The sequence below is a fragment of the Gopherus flavomarginatus genome, chromosome 7, assembly GCF_025201925.1.
Source record: "Gopherus flavomarginatus isolate rGopFla2 chromosome 7, rGopFla2.mat.asm, whole genome shotgun sequence".
In the NCBI taxonomy this organism is placed as follows: Eukaryota; Metazoa; Chordata; order Testudines; family Testudinidae; genus Gopherus; species Gopherus flavomarginatus.
In genome coordinates this window covers 61,486,220-61,507,488 of record NC_066623.1, presented here as the reverse complement: position 1 = coordinate 61,507,488, position 21,269 = coordinate 61,486,220, and the positions used below count along the sequence as shown (strand labels likewise).

At 45.2% G+C, this 21,269-nt stretch overlaps 1 protein-coding gene across 1 annotated transcript in view; it reads right to left on the bottom strand.

Moving 5' to 3' along the window:
- The window catches only part of LAMC1 (laminin subunit gamma 1), a 146,394-nt gene extending 125,536 nt beyond the window's left edge, over positions 1-20,858 (bottom strand). The window contains exon 1 of the mRNA XM_050963690.1: positions 20,470-20,858. Coding sequence (XP_050819647.1) covers positions 20,470-20,842 — 373 coding nt within the window. The 5' untranslated portion in view covers positions 20,843-20,858. The remainder of the gene's footprint in view (positions 1-20,469) is intronic.
- Between the last annotated feature and the right edge of the window lie 411 nt (positions 20,859-21,269).

The following is a 21,269-nucleotide window of genomic DNA, read 5'->3' as shown; positions in this document are numbered from 1 at the left end:
GAATTAAAAAAATAAAAAACACACCTCAGAAGGAAACCACCAGCAAGTTCAGGCCACCCACAAGTAAGCCAAGAACTAAACATCGCATATGAGACACACACTGTCTATTTAAAGGCAAACATGCCAAGGAAGAGCATCCACTCTCTAAACAGCAGGTTTATGATCTGCATGTTTCAAACCATTACCAAGAAGCTTTCTGAAAAACTGTTCAGGTCATAGCTAATCTGTCCATTAGTTACAAAGAAAATTTAACAACAAGGGATGAGCCAAATCTTTGTTCTTGTCTGTATCATATTAGATTCTTATTCCTGCTCCATTGTTAGTCAGCTGCCACACCTTATGTCATTTAACAATTTTGCACTTGTACTGCACCTTCTATCCACAGATCTAAAAATCCTTCAAAAGCCATTAAGCCTTACAACACCACTGTGAAATTAGTTTCTCAACCTGTAATATGGGGATCAATACAAAGGCAGAGAAGTTAAGTGACTTGTCCATGGTCACACTAGAAGCCTGTAGCACAGCCAGCACTATCAAAAACAGAAGTCTGCTGACTCAGAAATCTTGTGCCATCCCTCCTCCTCAATATGTCATCTACATAAGAAGTGTGAAGAACACTACTTGAAGTTCCCCAAGAAAAGTTTCTAGAAATAGTCATCTATAAAATAAATCCCCTTCTCATTCAAAAGAAGGTATTCAGAATGCTACACCTAGAATTTAGGCTGCATACTGGCAAACCTGCAGAATATTCAGTAGTAGCTAATGTTTGGAAACTATTTCCAAAAGGATAAATAGTGAACTCCTCCACTGTCAGTGCTGAATATGGCTGCATGTGTGTCAGAACTACAGGCATCATTTCTACTTAAAACATTTATTTGATTCTTTTCACATGTGGTAACACAGAAACAAGAAGTGCTTGACCACACAGTTTCAAACCAAAAATGCTGATGGTTGTAGAGCAATAAAGAATCTTCTAAAAAGATATCCCACAAGCAGGAGGAGATTTTAGGGAGTGATGTAGGGTGAAAAATCAGGACGGCGTAGGGGGTAATTGGCACCTACATTAAGAAAAAGCCCCAAATATCGGGACTGTTTCTATAAAATCAGAACATCTGGTCTCCCCAGAGTGATGAGGTGGAGGAGAATAAAGACAATAGGGATTCTTAAAAAAAAAAGAGGAAAGGAAAATCAAAAGTTCTTCCATTTCTATAACCTCTTCTTTCCAGGTTTCAGAGTAGCAGCTGTGTTAGTCTGTATCCCCAAAAAGAACAGAACAGGAGTACTTGTGGCCCTTATGCTCAAGTAAATTTGTTAGTCTCTAAGTTTTCATGGGCTACAGCCCACTTCATCTTCTTTCCAGATTCCTTTTTATTTTCAAACATGACCACTCCTCTCGCAGATTCCAAGTTTCCACAGTGGAAAATTCAGAGGAGTCTGTTCTATTTTACTTCACGAGTATTTAACTCAGTGCAGCACACAAGGGTGATAATGCATATTTAAAACAACATGATGCAATGGCAGATCCCAGGAAACACAGCAATTCAGTATCACAGCACTCTGGTGCAGTTCTCAAAGAAATCAGTGACATTTCTGTAAATAACAGTTCTCCAACCTCACAATATAAAAATGCTCAATTTTACTGATTTTAGCCTTCAAAGTTATCATTTATAATGATCAAAGGGAAGAATGGGTTTGGTTCGGTTTTTCAAATGAAGCTGCCTCTCATATTTGATGGAAGAAATGCACACAATCAGTACTTCGTGTAAGCATCATAGCTCAAAGAAGATTTCACCCACTGGGGGAAGCAGCTGGTTATCATGAGCCCATGAAATCACTGCGGCTCACTGGGGAAACTACACTGAAGCTACATTAGAATCCTAGTCAGCTGTCAACTGGAGCAGAAATTGTTTCTGCTAATTTTGCTACAGCTTGCTGAATTCTCCTCACTCTTGTGTTAACCACTCACCCTGCCATTATTACCACCTCTACCTAATTAAAAAAGCATTGTAAGCAGTTTCATTTTAAGCTCTTCTTTTCCATTGCTTTAGTCACTTGTGTTAAAATACACTCCACCCTAAACCTCATACATAAGAGGGCTGAGCATGCAAGTATTTTTTCCTTAACAATTAAAAATTAAATATGTACCCCTCCTTACAGTAGTCATCCCTGTACCCTTTCCCCTCCCCCGCCCCACACCTTAGAATTTATTGGATACATTTTAGCACATGGAGAAAACTGTGTAGAAGATGAAAAATTCTTCATAAAATATATCGTACAGAAGAAGAATGGCACAACTTCTGGTGTGATTTTGGGCAAGTCCCTTATGGCAGGTCTACACCAGACACGTTGCCCTGGGTAACTGAATGTATCTCGTTTCATTACAGATCCTAAACGCAGATGCACATCAACAAGTTCAAACTTTGCTTAAAATTAGTCTAGCATAATCTGTAAATTAATTTTAGCTCATTTTTCTAATGTAGACCAGCACTTAGTCTACTGCATGCCACAGCTGAGGCAACCATAAAACAACATTTCCTTTATTTACAGGAAAGTTGCTAGACTAAATCCACTAATGTCTGTGAGCCATACAATACTGTGGTGATGAGCACTATTGAAAAACTTGCAAATAAAACATTTGTATACAGATAGTTGGCAGCAGACAGAACCCCAGGTGGGCAAGACTGGCAGCTGGGACCCTGGGCGGAGTTTAATCGTTAACAGAAACCGATAAGCATCAAGTTTATCAGTTAACCGGTTAAACTTTTACATCCCTAGTTCTGGATGAACAGGAGTATACTGTGCAATAATAATACTAGTCCATAAGCTGTTTTGCGGCTTGCAAGAGGTGCTGGAGGGGGAGAGGGAAGAGACGGGATGCGGCACGCTCGGGGGAAGGGGAAGAAAGAGGCAGGGTGGGGCTTTGGGGGAAGAGGTTGGAGTGTGGGTGGGAAGAGGGAAGGCGGGGCCTGGAACTGAGCAGAGGCTGAGCTCTCCCACGGAAAATCAGAAACCGGCGCCTGTGTCCACAAGTACAGTAGTTCAGTTTAACATGCCAACCCTTACACTTTCATAACTGTTTTTAACCGAACGGTAGGAGACTGAAACCCTGATACTCAGCTTAAGCATGTCTATGTAAAATTATGCTTATGGATTTTATTAAGTTCCACGAACTAATCACGTGATAACATTTGCAGCATGGACAGTGCGTGACTCCTGCATTTGGAGAGGCTGGGCATGAGCACTGGAAGCTCCCTAGAAGTAAGGGGCCCAACAGCACCCAGTTTATGGCCCCACCTCCTGCTCTGCATCGAAATGTGCCCTTGCTCAGCCTCCTCCCCTGAGACCCCACCCATGCTCAGCCTCCACGCGGCCCTAGGCCTGTCCCCCTGCCCTGAGGCACCACCTGCCTCCCACTTGCGCCTCTCCACCCCAACTGGCGGGCGGCGGGGAGGGAAGCTTCGGAGGAAGAGGCAAAGTGAGGGCCGGACCTTGGGGGAAAGGGGCAGAGTGAGGGCAGGGCCACTGGGGAAGACGACGAGTGGGACCTTGAGGCAGAGCATGGGCATGGCTACGGCCCGGATGCCCTTTTGGCGTGGTGCTCCAAAGGGAGTGGGAAGTGCACCGCATCCTGTTTAGAAGGCTTAGCCTCCCCAGGCCTCTTATGCCCACCACCTGTGATTTGCAGGACTGGGGCCTGAGAATGTACACACTATTTAACTTTACAGATGTTAGACTGGCAGGCGCTACAACACTCAAAGTTAAGAATAATGTTCTCAATTCTGCTTTTGTGCCTTTCTGTGCTGCAATTTAAGAGTTGAAATCCACCACAGATTTGAAATTCCTGTCTTGTCAGTTCGTACTGAAACTACCATTGTATTTAGACAGTTTGAGACTAAATCACATTACCTGCAATTTGCAGATTCCTAGAGAAACCAGCAACTCCAAGCTTTAAGAAACTTATATTTATGAGGAGCTTGCAAGGGACACAAACTACCCCTTTACCTACTACATAAACCAATATTTGTACAACAAACTACTAAATCTGAACATCAAATGACAGCTAATATTAAAAACTACAAAGGTGACTGCTTTTAAGTGCCAGGTCTAATGATAAATCCCAACAGCAATTCATACTGAGCACCACAAATAGCAGCTATTTTGTGCAGCTATTTTGTCCATCCCCTAAAATAAATGTTCAGCCACGCATAGTATTCCCAAATGCCTCCTGTAGTGTGGCACCAGTGTCCCAAGAAAGAAACAGGAGAAAGGAATTAGAGAAAACATAAGAATTTAAAGGTTGCATGGGAGGTGGAGGGAGATAAAGAGCTTTAAAGCAACTTTATATAACCGCACTGAACAACTGCTGGCCATTAAAAAGCTGATCTCTTAACTACTCATGTTGAAACCTGCAAAATGTAAATCAAGCCTTTGTGAGACTAACTAAAATAGAGTCCCCTCAGGGCTCCACAAATACCACAGTGAAGTCACTGAACTGCTCAGCAAGCCATTCCCAGACCTTGATTTAACAAAGTCTCCAAAGGATTTCCTGACAAATCGCAGAGTTAGTCATTTCTCTCAGATGAGAGATTTCTTCCAGATTAAATAACATTTACTACTTTGACAAAACATCACCTACATTATATAGAAAGATTATAGGTCCAACTGATACCTACTAAAACAGGGAAATTAATGAGCTAAAACTGTCTGACTCAACATACCATGCTCACTTATTTGAGAATAAATGTAACCCCATACTAAACAGTTAATATCCATTTTCAGTTTCATATCACTGCTTTACTTTATAATAAAACACATTTATTTAGCGCATGGTTAAAAGAAATCATGTCCAGGCCAATCCTTCTCTTTCAAGCTTCCAACTCAAGTGATTTATAAACAAGTTAACAGGCGTTGTTTATAACTGAAAATGACAGACCTTCAAGTATACTAGCACTAGCAGGCACAACTATTCCTAGATAAAATGCACCTGTATCTTTAAAGATGCAAGAACCATCTTATAAGGAAAAAGATAAAAGTCCCCACTGGGCTGCAAAAGAATACCTAAAAATATTAATGCAATAGCCACATTGCAACTAAGATTTCATATATCTAAGTGAGGAAATTCAAACTACAGTAACCACTTCTAAACCACCATCAAAAGCAGTAAGTAGCAGTTAGCAGTAGTATGATGTTTTGGTTGTGCTTCCCACAACCACCCTAAGATTTGAACATTTAGCTGAAATTCTGCATGCAGAAGCTATTTCTATTACATTAATGTAGTTCTGTGCGTTTAGTTTTCTTTGCAGTCATTTCATAAGAATATACCTAATAGTTAAAACACCAGCCTATGTTTTCAGTAAGGTAATTGGGGCAAACGGCAATTGGAATATCAAATGTTATTGTGTTCCAAAAAAAAAAAATTTAAATTAAAAATGATTGTCTCTGGTTCGTGTAGATAAAATGAGTTTAAATTAAGTTGTATAGTATATGCCTAAGGATAAGCTGCTGATCTGTATTTAAAAATCCTGTCTGCAGTGAATAAGTAGCAACTCCATCCTCAGGCTGAACATGAAAACTGGCTTCCTGCCTAGGTTTCCTTGTAAATGCCTTCAAATGGCAATCATGCCCCAAACTGTACTTCAAGGAGAGAGCACACGTAATCAGCCATGGTTACTCTCATCAAAATAAAATACAGGGCACTGCTAGCTGAGTAGTCAGAAGGAAAATACAGTAACACAGTGAGCCTGTTGCGAAAATAATCTCTGTCTTCAAATATGCACTGGTATTTACCAGGAAACTGAGGCCTGCAATTATTTTTCAGTCTTGCATTGAACACACTGGAAAGCTAGGCACTACTTGTCTACACTACACATTTCAGCTTGGTTTGGAAATTGTGACATTAGCTCTAAACAGATTTGCCTCTACAAACAACATAGTTAATACTCAGTTAACTGTGGCAACAAACAGTTTCACCCTTAGCATGGACAGAGACCCTAACCATGCCTCTGTAAAGTGTACGGACAAGCCTCTTTCTTCAAGCTCTCTGTGTAATAAGTCACACATCACCACCATACTGGTAGTGCCACTCTTTGTGCAGGTCACCTGGGCACTATTTCTTGCTGAGATACTATAGGATAGTTACCCAGACTGTCTTAGAATGCATTGGTGGGGATGCACGGATTCAAACGTATTGTGAAAAAAGCTTCTGCATGGCCACAGTTCATCTGTGTTTTATGTAAATGAGCCAGGCAAGGGTGTCACAAGACGCTTATAAAAACCAGGCTGAACTTGTAATGTAGACAGGGACTCTACTGCTTTGAACACCAACCAGTGCGCTGTGAACGCTGCCTCCGTATTAGCAGAAGGTTCGAAACGCTGGGATCAAAAGGTTCTGTGGCAGATGGAAAGAGTAGGAGTGCATGAACAAAGTGAAATGACAGTAACAGCAAGAATCCTTTGGGAGGAGAGAAACAGGGATCACTGTGGGAAAGTTAATGGGAAGCTGGGTAACTGGAGCAGGTCCAGGAGAGGGGAAATTAAGGGAAAAAGAAGGAAAGAGGACAAAAGACTGGGGGGGAGGGAATGAGAGCACAGGAAGAGAGACACAGGGCTTGTCTACACCATGCAGCTTTTAGCGACAAGGCTGTATCGACACAGCCTTGTCGCTAAAAGTGAGCGTGTGTAAACGCTCTTTGTCGGTACTTTGTTATCACTTTTGCCAATGAAACATTTCCAGTCCCACGAGCGGCGTTAGCTTTGTCAGTAGGCAAGCGCTCCTGCCAAAAAAGCCACGTTCACACTGCCACTTGCATCAGCAAAACTTTTGTCTTTCTAGGGGTGGGGGTAGCGGGGACTTTTTTAAGTACCTGTGAAAGACGAAAGTTTTGTTGACAACTTTGCAGTGTAGATATACACTCAGGACTTGGCTACACTGGCACTTTACAGGGCTGCAACTTTCGTGCTCAGGGGTGTGCAAAAACACCCCCCTGAGCGCTGCAAGATACAGCGCAGTAAAGCCTCAGTGTCATCAGTGCCGCAGCGCTGGGAGCGCGGCTCCCAGCGCTGCAAGCTACACCCGTAAGGGATGTGGTTTACGTGCAGCACTGGGAGAGCGCTGTGAGTGTGGTCGGAGCGCTGTGAGTGTGGTCGGAGCGGCAGCGCCGGGAGAGAGCTCTCCCAGCGCTGGCGCTCCGACCACACTCACACTTCAAAGCGCTGCCGTGGCAGCGCTTTGAAATTTCAAGTGTAGCCATACCCTTTGTGAGAAGTTTCCTTTAAAAAAGTATGTGAACGTGGGGCTCTCTCACAGTACTGAGATAACACAGAAGGGCTCGGTTGCTGCACGACCTGACTTTTGCTTAAATATTAAACTTCAGCACTCAATTTCTTTTCCTGCTACCTCAATGAACAAACTCTTTCAGGCAGTAATTATGTCTGAGGTGTGCATATAAACGGGCTCAATGGCAATACTAACAGCAATTAAATACTAATTAACATGGGTGAGAAATCAGGAATGCAGCCGAAGGTTTCAACTGGGGGAGAACCACAAATAGGAGGGTACATTATACCCAAATTTTCATTGCTACCACTTAAAAAAAAAAGGAAAGAGCAGTCACATACCATCACTTTCTAATCCCCACCCCCTCTTTAAATTGAAAATTAATGGTAGTTGAGGTATAAACGTGATCAAGTCATGATCCCTTATAATGTGCGAGCAGAAATAAAGTCCAGATGAGTAATCTATATACGAGGTGTTTTAACAGGGCCAATTTCACAGAACTAAAAACAATTATGAGCCAGATCGGCTAGGAGAAAGAATTTAGAAAGAAAAACGTGAATGATAATTGGGAATCATTTAAGAACATCTTGGCTTACTAGATGCCCAAAAAGTCAATCCTACAATTGAGAAAGAAGGCTGCACTGGTTAAAAAAATAAGACCTGAGTTAGGAGGGAAGTGAAGGAATATATAAAAAAATAATACATAACAAATGGAAGAAAGAGGATGAATTTAAATAAGAAGTTAGAAATAGTAGAAAATTAATAATGGATGCAGAAGGACACAAGTAGTCTATGGCCAGCACAGTTGAGGACAATACGGAGGAGTTTTTAAAATATATTAGGATAAAAAAGAATCCTAACAATGATATTGGTTCATTAGTAGATGGAAATAGTAGAATCATCAACAATAATGTGGTACAGACAGAAGCATTCAATAAATATTTCTGTTCTGTATTTGAGGAAAAATAGATGATACAGTCTCACCATATGGCAATAACACTCCTTCCTTTCCACTAGTAATTCTAGAGGATGTTAAACAGAAACTACTAACGTTTTAAAAATGTCTAACAGCAGGCCCAGAGAACTTGCATCCAAGAGTTTTAAAACAGATGGCTGAGGAGCTTCCTGGACCATTAATGTCGATTTTCAAAGAGTCCTGGAGCACTGGGGAAATTCCAGAAAAATGGAAGCTATGGTTGGTCCAATTTTTAAAAAGGGTACACTGGATGACCTGAATAATTATATGCCCCTCAGGGCTTGTCTACATCAGAAAGTTGCAGCGCTGGTGAGGGAGTTACAGCGCTGCAACTTAGGAGGTGTACACATCTGCAGGGCACCACCAGCGCTGCAACTCCCTGTTTGCAGCGCTGGCCGTACTCCCGTTTTGTCTCGGGTGTAGAGGATCCAGCGCTGGTGATCCAGCGCTGGTAATCAAATATAGACACTTACCAGCGCTTTTCTTGACCTCCGTGGAATAAGCAGGTATCCCAGCATACCTGAGGAAGCCTCTGGTAATCAAGCTGGTCTCCTTCCCCGGTTTGCTCTCGCGTTCCCCGAACCCCGAGCAAGCAGGTCTCCTTCCCTGAGGTTTGCTGGGTGGTTCCGGGAACGCGAGAGCAAACCGGGAAAGGAGACCAGCTTCCCCGCGGTTTGCTCTCGCGTTCCCCGAACCCCGAGCAAGCAGGTCTCCTTCCCTGCGGTTTGCTGGGTGGTTCCGGGAACGCGAGAGCAAACCGGGAAAGGAGACCAGCTTCGCCGCGGTTTGCTCTCGCGTTTCCCGGAACCACCCTGCAAACCGCAGGGAAGGAGACCTGCTTGTTCGGGGAACGCGAGAGCAAACCGCGGCGAAGCTGGTCTCCTTTCCCGGGTTTGCTCTCGCGTTCCCCGAACCACCCAGCAAACCGCAGGGAAGGAGACCTGCTTGTTCGGGGGTTCGGGGAACGAGAGAGCAAACCGGGAAAGGAGACCAGCTTCGCCGCGGTTTGCTCTCGCGTTCCCCGAACCTCCCTTGAAGCCGCCCAACAGCGCTGCAGTGTGGCCACATCTAACACCACTTGCAGCGCTGGTTGCTGTAAGTGTGGCCACTCTGCAGCGCTGGCCCTATACAGCTGTACTAATACAGCTGTAACAACCAGCGCTGCAAAATTTTAGATGTAGACATGGCCTCAGCCTGACCTCTATCCCAGGCAAGATAACAATGAGAGTGACCAATGAGACTCGATTAATAAAGAATTAAAAGGAGACCAAGATAAATAATGCAAATCAACATGGATTTATGGAAACAGATCCTAACTAACTTGATACCTTTTCTTTTTTAATGCGATTACAAGTTTGGTTGATAAAGATAACAGTGTTGGCGTAACAGACTTAAGACTTCTGCTTGACTTGGTACCACATGACATTTTGAAAAATATAAAATTAACATGGCACACCTTAACTGGATTAAAAACTGGCTAATTGATAGGTCTCAAAATGTAATTATAAATGGGGAATCATCATCAAGTTGGTGTTGGTGTTTCTAGTGGGATCCTGCAGGGATCAGTGCTTAGCCCTATGGTATTTAACATTTTTATCAACGACCTGGAAGAAAACAAAGTCATTGTAGAACTGATAAATGAAATTGTTTTTAATTGTTCACTTTATTAATGTAACTTCTGTTCACCATTCGCTACACTTGCCTACACTGTAACTTCTGTTCCATATTGTAATTCAAACCCCATTTTAAAACACTCACTCCATTTTGTAAAAGCTTCCTCCAACCTTCATTTTTGCAAACCCTGCTGTAATCTTATTAGTTTAGATGCGTGAATGAGGTATGTATGAATGACGGAATCAACCTCCAGCCCCAGCCTGTCCTGATGAGATAAAGTTCAAATACCAACAGCTGAAGACCTAGACAACAGCCCTAAACAAAGTAAGAAGCATCCACCCTAAAAAGAAAAGGACAACAGAACAACAGAAGGAAGATCAAAGCCAGGTTCAAGGCTGAAAGTCACGCCTGCAATTGATGGGTGATCAGTCTAAACCCAGAGGCAGTGTGACACAGCAAGACCTATAGACTTTGAATCCAAACTAAAAGCCTATAAAAAAGAAGGGTGAGATGAGAGACTCTAGGCAACATTCTGCTGCCAACATGGAAGAACATCGGTGCCTGCCCAACAGAGATCCAGCTCGGCCTTGTGCCCGGCTTTCCTGGCCAGTTAGCAGCCACAAGCTACGAACCCAAGTGTGTGTACACACAGGTATTAGGTATAATGTGAATGTGAGTGTGTGTGTGTTTAGGTATTGTTGATCACTGATTACTCTCGCCCCACGCTCCACCGATATGGTCACAAGGTGCCCGTTATCTACCGGGTAATGAGCATTGGGATAGGGCGGAGGCTCGATCACTGGATGTCCTCAGGAGGGGTGACAAGTGCCCTGAAGGTAGCAATGGGGATAAAGCAAACAATGAGTCGTGGGGTTAAAATTGAGGGTTTATTGAATGGGTCACAAGTGAGGATGAGGAACAACTTAATACTAGTTACAACTTGGGCCTACAATATAATACTAGAACAAATAATAAAAATACTGCAATTACAAACAGAAGCTGACCCTGGTACCGCTCTAAGTCCCAGTAGTTATTCAGGTCCTTCCAAGGGTTAGTAAAGGTGCTATTATTAAGCATAAATGCAATTACTCGTCTAAGTAAAAAAAATGCAGTAAGACAGTTAAAGATTGCCGTGAGACTCTGGTCAATCCCCCTTGCGTTCAAGGTTTCCTGGTCAACGGGTTTCCCCTAGTAGGAGCCTTGGGGCGGCTGGGATCGGCTTTCGTCTCCGGCTTACAACACGATTACAGGCTCAGTTAGTTAGCAGAATTAGCAGGATTAGCAGCTAGGCATACTTACACACACAAACCACAAACATTTCATTACCACCGGCAGACGGGTAGGCTTCTGAGAACACGGAGCCGAGGGAGACTTCGAGTTGATCAGGCTCGGTTACGGGTACGGGCTTCTGCGTTTCTTTCTCCCTGCCCACCCTTGCACGGTGGGCAATTTATAAGCGTAATGACGTGTTCAGTTTTTTGGCCAGGTTTCTCCTAATTAGGAGATTTACAGGTGCCTCGTTACCACCCTCGGGGGGGGGTTTCCTGGAAATGGCTGACCACAAAATTTGCCTAGCCCCAACGGTAACTTTCGGGTAATGCTTCTCGCTTGAGAGTACGTGCATGCTCGTTTCCTGAACACGGAGTCCAGGGAAAAACTGCTTAGGGCTGCAGCACTAACATAGGCACTAACAACTACCAATGCATTTAATTACTGTGATTGTAGTATCAAATATACACTTTTTGAATTTACAAACTAGCCACTGAAAAATAAAAAGATGCTTCATACTGAGGTTTGCATCCCAAAGTCCACTATGTTCAAATGTACAAATGGCTATCATACCTGTTGCCCTCTCTCCCCTACTGTTTCATTATTAAATGCTCAATAGGCTGCAATGCATTTGGCGGGGGGGGGGGGGGGAGAACAGCCTCAGAGCATATGAAATCTGAACGGAACATGCAGTCACTCATTCATGCAAAGACAGTGTGTGGAATTCATGCAAGGATGACTGGTGATGGTGCAGAGATGAGTCCAGAGCATTCAAGGCTAAAAACCATCTTACCCAGTTTACACTTTTAGTACAAGCCAGTGAACTGCACTTCTTACAGAAAGTCACTACAAAACAGCATAGCATCACACATAGTTTGACACTTACAATTGTGCTATTTCTAAACAAAATTTCTACCACTATGTCAGTACACATGGAAGATTCCGTCTACAGCAAGGTTACTACTCTTCAAAATTTCACAGTACAAAGAAACTGCCTGGAAAAAAAAAAAAAACTAGCAAAGCAAAAAAAAAAAGCACATTCCAAATAGCTCAAACTCAGCCACATTATTTAAGTTCAATTCTAACCTAAAAACAAGCAAGAGTACTAAAAAAAAAAAAAACGCACAAGAACCTGCAAACAGAAACTTGAAATTAATGTTCCATCTCATCAATAACTATGCTGCAATACTAATACTACTCCTCTAACTTTTTATAGAGAAAATGCACTTAAAAAAAGTCTTGGATGTACTGCAGATTCATAGGTTCCAAGGCCAGAACAGACCATTGTGATCAGAGCCTGAGCTCCTGTGTAACACTGGCCATACAACTTCCCCAAAATAATTCCTTTTGAAATGTACATGTGGTCATATGTAATATTTTGTATTAAAGCATCTGTATTGAATGGTCCCTTGAAATGTGTGTTAACTACTTGTGCTAAACAATCTGTTCCACCTTGTATTTAGGGGGACATTCTAAGTATGTTTCCTAGACCTGAAAGATTTATACGATCTGAATGAAGAAGAGCTCCGTGTAATCTAAATATCTTGTCTCTCTCACAAAGAGAGGTTGTTCAAATAAAAGATAACACCTCACCCATCTTGTCTCCAACACAGTTACAAAAACACTGCAACCAGCTTATGTATGTAGCTATTCACATGATAATGGTAAAGAGTAGCATGAAATGCCTATGAAATCCAATCCTGACTTTATATGGGGCTCATTAATAATACATTTGTCCAAAACAGAAAAGTTGAGAAAACAAAGTTATTGTTGCAGGAAGAGGACTTTTTTCTTCCTATAACAAATGTCCTGAATAAAAACTCTAAACAAATGTATAAAAATAAAGATAAAAATGACTACATGAAATCTTAATAACTTCAAGATCTTCCTTCTCTTTATTAACTGTACTTGAATTGAGTCATCCTGTACAATAAAATCCATTACTAATCGCAATACTATGAGATTGCTTTTTCTGGCCTTTGTAGTAGGTGCCTGCACAAAAGTGCAATTCATATGAAGGAACACTTGAAGATACTGACATTTTAATGGCCACTGCAACAGGTCAATGCTGTTCACAGGGGACCATTAGTACAGGACACACTATAGTGAACTATAATCTGCATGTCCTTGAATGTATGATCTTTAAAACAAAGTATTTATTAATTTGGGGACATGAGAATTTTTTAAAAAGGTATCTTGGTCCTTCTGTTTTGAAATCACACAAAGAATGCTAAAGCATAAAATGACTAACTTATCTGAGAGAAGTTCCTAGTTCAACCTAGACATTTACCCTTATTTAGTCCTATATGTTAAATCAGAAGATTTTTAACTAAGGCCTTGTCTACACTGGCAAGTTTCTGCACAGTAAAGCAGCTTTCTGTGCTGTAACTCCCAAGATGTACACACTACCAAGACACTTAGTGCGAAACTGCGCAGTTGTAGCGCTTTAAAAAAACACCCACCCCGACGAGAGGTGTACAGCTTTCTGTGCTAGGGTTACAGCGCTGCGGCGCCAGTGTAGACACCATGGTCAATTACAGTGCTGTGATAGGCCTCTGGGAGGTGTCCCACCATGCCTTTTCTTACTATGCTGGTCATCAGTTTTAACTCTACTGGTCTGCCCTCAGGCAACCAACCATCATCCCCCCTCACAAATTCCTTTGGAATTTTTGAAGTCCCCTTCCTGTTTCCTCAGTGATGCGTGCAGTGGTCTCAGTGCATCTTTAGGTGGCCATGAATGCTCCATGCATCAGGCGATCCCCTGCTTGGAGCAATGCTGAGTTGCTGGACTTCATCAGCATTTGGGGAGAAGAGGCTCTCCTTTCCCAGCTGCTCTCCAGACGTAGGAATTATGATACCTATGGACAGATTTCACGATGCAGGACAGAAAGGGGCCATGACCAGGACACATTGCGGTGCAGAGTCAAAATGAAGGAGCTGCAGAACACCTACCACGAAACACAGGAAGCAAACCGCCACTCCAGTGCTGTGCCCATGAGCTGCCGGTATTATGAAGAGCTGGATGCAATACTTGGTGGCGACCCCGCTGCCACTGTGAAGACCACTGTGGATACTTCGGCAGCTCACGTGTCAGTCGAGAGTGGACCAAGCCAGGAGGAAGAAATCTTGGTCGAGAATGTGGAGGGGGACCCAGAGGCAGCAGATGGCTCGGAGGTCAGAGTTGCATGCAGCCAGGAGCTTTTTTCTACCCCAGAGGCTAGCTAGTCACAGCTGTTGCATGTTGGCAAAGTGCAAACAGGAGAGGAGGTCCCTGGTAAGTGGATTTGATTTTGGGAATCGCTGAAATGAATTGTGGGGGGCAGGAAGGTTGCAGAAACCAGGCTTGTCTCCCATCACATGCCTCGTCTGAGCAGCAGAACAGACTGTTGATTAACTCCCTCAGTTTATGGGAATCTCCCTCAGAGATCTCCAGGAAACTCTTGAGGAGATAGTGGGCGATCCGCTGCCACAGGTTCTTCGGCAGAGCTGCTTTATTTCTTGCCTCATTAACAGTAACTTTCCCGCATCATTGTGCCATCACAGGCGGGGGAGAACCGTTGTTGCACACAGGCGAGCTGCATAGGGGCCAGGGCGGAAGCCGCAGTCTTGGAGAAGACCCTCCCTTGATTCCCTGCTCACCCTCAGCAGCAAGATATCTTCCATAATGATCACATCCTGTGGAAAGCATGGGGATAGGAATGATTATTAGGCCCCCCCCTACAGTGCTGGCTCTACCCAAGAGCCACGTGCCCAGTGTAAAGCAGAGTCCAGGAAGACTGATTTACCCTGCCCCTGCGGCTACTCACCATTTAGGGGGTCTTGTGGCTCATGGGTGCTTGCCAGGGGTCAGCCAGTTAGTGACAGGTGTGCGAGTACTGGCTGTGTTTTAAATCACTGAATCAATGTCATCTGCATTGCAAACCATACTGCTTCTGTAAAATGTTGCATTTAAACGTCACAGAGATGACCTTGGGAGCCCAGCCTCCCTCTTTGTTATCGGCGGCTGAACAGCTGTGCAGAATTAGAAAGTGGCCAAGAAGAACTGAGGACTTTCTGCGCGATGTTATGATGCACTCCGCCACTGAGAAACAGGAATTGAAAGAGTGTTGGGGACAGCAAAAAAAGAGGGACCGAAAGGAGAACACGGCACACCAGAATAAAACCCCAGAGTGGCTCCTAAATGTTATGGAGTGCCAAGCAGACATGCTCTTCTAGGCAATACTAGCTCTGCAAACCAAGCAGCTCTGCACCCGCCCTCCTATGCAGCTGCTGTCACAAAACTCTTCCTCATGCTCCCCCCAGACACCAACAACATACTCTTATCAACCTCTTGTCTCCAGTCCATACCTGCGACATTCCACTCCTTCCCCCTCACAGTGCTGGACTGTGGACTCCCATTACCCACTGCACTCAATACCTATCCCTCTGCAGTTTGGCCCTGCTGAAGTACAGTACCTGCTGCATAGTACTTCAAAGGAGAAGACTGGATATGATCCCTGGACATACACAAATTTTTTTGTCATCCCAGGACCCCACCTCCTGGGACCTCCCCTTCCCCTATACCCCTCACTGCGGATGAGTTTTTTTGTTTGACTCTCCCCTCCGGTGGTTGTTTTTTAATAAAATAATGATGTTGGTTTGAAAGCAATCTTTATTCTATTTAAAGCAAAACAAGCCCAGCAAAGCAACATACAATTATGTTAAACCCTCATATTGCATCGTCTGCACCAATCACCTCCTAGCATTACAAGAACTGCACTTCTGAGCATAGCAACAAATATTAGTGGCTTTCAGCTTCAAATTGCTGCTTCAAGGCAACTCTGACCCTTATGGCCCCGCGCTGTGCCCCTCTAATAGCTCTGGTCTCTGGCTGTTCAAACTCAGCCTCCAGGTGCTGAGCATCTAAATGGCCAAAAGCACACTCAGGGTATGTCTACATCTACAATTTTGCAGCGCTGGTTGTTACAGCTGTATTAGTACAGCTGTATAGGGCCAGCGCTGCAGAGTGGCCACACTTACAGCAACCAGCGCTGCAAGTGGTGTTAGATGTGGCCACACTGCAGCGCTGTTGGGCGGCTTCAAGGGGGGTTCGGGGAACGCGAGAGCAAACCGGGGAAGGAGACCAGCTTCCCCGCGGTTTGCTCTCGCGTTCCCCGAACCCCCCTGCAAACCGCAGGGAAGGAGACCTGCTTGCTCGGGGGTTCGGGGAACGCGAGAGCAAACCGCAGGGAAGGAGACCTGCTTGCATGGGGGTTCGGGGAACGCGAGAGCAAACCGGGGAAGGAGACCTGCTTGATTACCAGAGAGGCTTCCTCAGGTATGCTGGGATACCTGCTTATTCCACGGAGGTCAAGAAAAGCGCTGGTAAGTGTCTACACTTGATTACCAGCGCTGGATCACCAGCGCTGGATCCTCTACACCCGAGACAAAACGGGAGTACGGCCAGCGCTGCAAACAGGGAGTTGCAGCGCTGGTGATGCCCTGCAGATGTGTACACCTCCTAAGTTGCAGCGCTGTAACCCCCTCACCAGCGCTGCAACTTTGTGATGTAGACAAGCCCTCAGTCATTCTGTACTTGCTCAGCCTTTTGTTGAACCACTCCTTGCTGCTGTCAAGTTGCCCCATGTATGGCTTCATAAGCCACAGCTTTAAGGGGTAGGTGGGGTCTCCCAGGATCACAACAGGCATTTCGACTTCCCCAATGGTGATCTTCTGGTCCAGGAAGAAAGTCCCTGCTTGCAGCTTCCTGAACAGGCCAGTGTTCTGAAAGATGTGTGCATCATGCATCTTTCTGGACCAGCCTGCGTTTATGTCTGTGAAACGCCCACAGTGATCCACAAGCGCCTGGAGAACCATTGAGAAATATCCCTTTCAATTAATGTACTCAGTGGCTAGGTGGTCTGGTGCCAGAATTAGAATATGCATGCCATCTATCGCCCCTCCACAGTTAGGGAAGCCCATTTGTTCAAAGTCATCCACAATGTCACGCATGTTGCCCAGAGTCAGAGTCTTTTGGAGCAGGATGCAATTAATTGCCCTGCACGCTTCCGTCAACATGAGTCCAATGGTTGACTTTCCCACTCCGAACTGGTTAGCGACCAATCGGTAGCAGTCTGGAGCTTCCATAGTGCAATCGCCACGTGTTCTCCAACGGCAGGGCAGCTCTGATTCTTGTGTCCTTGTGATGCAGGGCTCAGGCGAGCTCATCACACAGTCCCATGAATGTGGCTTTCCTCATCTGAAAGTCCTGCAGCCACTGCTCATCATTCCAGACATGCATCACAATGTGATCCCACCATTCAGTGCTTGTCCCCTGAGCACAAAAAGCAGCATTCCACTATGCCACAAGCAAGCTCATGTCATAGCTAGTACACGTGGCGAGATCAATGCCACACTCCTTTTGCCTTTGTAGTTTAAGGAATAACTCCACTGCCACTTGTGAGGTGTTGGTCAGAGCAAGCAGCATACTGGTTAACAGTTTGGGATGCATTCCTGCAGTCCAAAGAAGCAGGGTGCGCAGTACTCAAATCACTGAAAGACAACGTCAAATGCAGACAAAAGCACAGGGATTGCTGGGATGCGAAGCTGTGCATCACAAGGCACTGGAACAGGACCCAGGATGCCCCGCAACCCCCTCTGCCTTCCCACAACACTTAGCTGCAGAAGAGAAAGAGGTGCTCTGTGAGAGAGCTGCCCGGAGCACACCACTCCAAATACCGCAAAAATGTGCACACACTTTTGCACAGGCAGCTGACCATTCAAGGGAAACCACTGTTGTGTGTTCACACTCTCTCTGAGCAGCACTTTAACTCCTGGCGCTGTAACTCTGCCAGTGCAGACCTCTAAACCATTTAATACTTAAACAAAAACAAAAAACACACTTCCCTTGCCTCCACACTGAGATTGATTCAACTGTTTAAGCTATTTTGGTGAAATTTCAACAGGATCAAAAGTTTGCTTCTAAGTTGAAACCAAGCTTAAGAAGTTTTATTCCAAAGCTAATTTTTTTGAGAATACTCAAGTGACTATGATATCCTGTTGCTGAACACTTAGACTTAAGTTTCCAATCTCCCCTTTTAATTGACAAGAAACATTGCCTCAGTAAAATATTTATATATCATCCTCAGTACACTTGGTGTTATATAGTACTTTAGCCACCAAAGAGCTTTTCAGATCACATTTACTTCAGCCACCACTGAAACACAAGTAACCTCATGTTAGTGAATCTCATTCTTTTAAAATGAGCTTTACTACACATTGTTACTTTTTCACATGACAAAGAGTAGTTTTTTTAATTTTATGGTGCTAGATCTCCCAGAGTAACAGATAGCACTGTTCCCGTATAGAAGTTTGTTCAACATGACCAAAAAGTGGAATTGTTTAATTTAACCCCGAACCCTGAGCAGCAACTCATCCACTTTAGAGTAACAGAACAGTGAGCATATGAGCAGAGAAAAATCTAACACATTTACTGCAGGAAGTATTTATTCCATTTCCTTTGTTTTTCTTGTCAACCTTTCCCTTTCTGAATTCCAACTCTGATGTCTACAAGCTTATCCTGCTTTGTGCATTAAGAACGAGACAGTTATTGCTCTGCAGATAGCAGGAGCTGAGATTTATTGCAAAATCCTGTTTAAGTGTTTGTTTCAAGCACAATGAGATCTGAATCTACACAGCAAGCCTTTAACTTTGTTGATCTTTAAGCACTTCCCTACAGTTTTCATTTATGATTTGTTTATATACCTTTTAATTTTGAATATATACATTGCCAAACTTCATAAATATAATTACATGTTAAAAAAATGCAACCCAGAAGTGTGAAAAGTATTTCTAGTACTGAATCAAAACCTTTGCAAAGATGACCCCATTCAAACACACAAATCAAAGAAAGGGAGAATCCAAGGAGGATAGCCTGCATGTATATAGCAGAAGTCACTTTCAGTAATTTATTACCAGCTGGGGCAGACACATGTACCTTTGTTTTCTGTATAATAGGATTAAGCTTTGTGGCCTTTAATTAAATTTGAATACCACAAAGCAACAAGTTAACTCTGTGATAGAAAAGTCTTTAAAGTGCCAGGCATACACACTGCAACATTATGCATGGTCCGTTCCATCCCTCTCCTCCTTCCTCCCCCTCTTCCCAAAAGAAGTGTATTGTGCAGTTTTCATCAGGTTTACATTTTTTTCTTTCTTTACTATGACTAATCTGTTCAGTGGATGGGAATGGGCATAAGTTGCCATGGAGATCTCCAAGTTTCAACACAAAAGTTAAGGGGCAACTGGCCCTCATTACATTATCTCAAGGAAAATTCAGATAGGGTCATTATTAGAAGGCAAAAAGGAAAAGATGAGGAGCATGGGAGTGGGACAAAGTTTCTGACAGGCTGCAGCAGGTCTATTAGTTTAAAATGGATGGTTGTGAAGAGACAAGGAAGTAGAATATATACATTTGCTTGTTTGGGAAAAGGAGAAATCATGCAACTCTAGTACAGGAAGCAGGGAGGGGACGGTGTTTAGGACAGGCAGCCAGAAGGAAAGAACTAGATTTCTTATTTTAGGAATTAAGTGTAGAGATGGGCCATGTATGCAGGAGAAACTCTACTAGTGGAAAGAGAGCAGGAATAGTGAATTCTCTGGCGATGCAGGAACAAGAAAGGAAAATAAGGTTTCTCCGTTGATTTAAGAACTAGGTACAGGACGGTTGTGCATGAGATGACAAAACCAGCAGCGCATACAGATGGCTCTTTGCTAGTGCAGGTTGCAAAGGGAGAGGTAGAGATCATCCGGCACAGGGACCCCGATACAATGCAGACAGAAGGGAATGATTGGGGAGGGCATACGTATAAAAGTTACGATTCTTTTATGTTTTTACAGTGCGGGTCACTGAAGTTTTAGAAGCCACACAAACTATTAAAGAATTAACAAGCTTGGTCTGAAATTAGCCCTGCTCTTTTCATCCTTGAATTCCAAGCACTCACACTTCTCATCCGAACCCCATCTTCGCTCTTCAGTTTGCTGTTGCGGGAAGCCTTACATGCAAAGCTGGTTTTTCCCCACCCGGGTTTGGAAATGCATACATGTTGCCGTGCCCCTAGTGGTGCAGATGGCAGGGAGGTACGCGGGACCGTGCTCCTGTAGGACCGGGGCACCGCAATGCAATGCAGAGAAGTTAAGTGTGTGGAGGGGGCAGGCATGCACGTGTCCCCACTGTTCCTGAGTGGGAGAAGGGGGGGCGGGTACCAGTCCCTCCAGGACAGCCCTTCCGCGCCTCTGCGGGAGGGGGAATGGCCTAGGGCGGGGACAGGCGGAGCAAAGAGTCCCGCTGACTTACCCAGGTGCAGGGTGAGGTTGATGGCGCTGGGGTACTGCACCCCGGCCAGCATGGTCTGGCTCTGCCACCAAGTGGTGTCCGCCTGGTTGTAGTCGGTGAGGAAGGCAGCGCCGTGCTGCAGGTGGGGCCGGGCGGCGTCGCACAGGTGGCAGGACTTGGTGACCCCGGTCACGCCGGTCTGCACGCAGTACTCCTCGGCCGGCGAGCCGCACGTGTTGGTGGCCACCACGGTCACGTTGAAGGCGGCGTTCACGAACTCGGGCATGCAGCGCTGCGGCCGCCCGCTCGCCTCGTCCGCGCATTCGTCCATGGCGGCGACGCAGCGCCCGGCCAGCTCCAGCAGCAACAGCAAAGGCAGCGCCCGGCGACGCATCCTCGGCCGGCACCAGCGACGCCCGCGCGCGCCGCGAGACGGAGCAGCAGCCGCCACCCAAGCGGCTCCCGCCGTGAGCGGACGGGGGCGCGAGACGCGGCGGCGGTTGAGCTGGGAGGCGCGCGCTGGCTGCGTGCGGAGAGGCAGCCTGGGAGCAGCGAACACTCGGGCGGCTCCCGCTGCTCTGCGACTGAGCAGGCAGAGGGGAAGCGGGCCCGGCCGGAGGAGGAGCAGGCGCCACAAGGGGGTGGGGGCTGCGCGCGCGGTGCACGCTGGGAGACACATCCCTCCCCCTTCCCGGCCGGGGCAAGGGGGCCGTGGTCTCCGGAGTGCTCGGCTGTTTCCGTGGTGACCCCCCCGCCCGCTCCCCGAATGCTTTGGAGGGGGGACGAGCGCATGGGGACTTAAAGGAGCCGTGCTGGGGAGC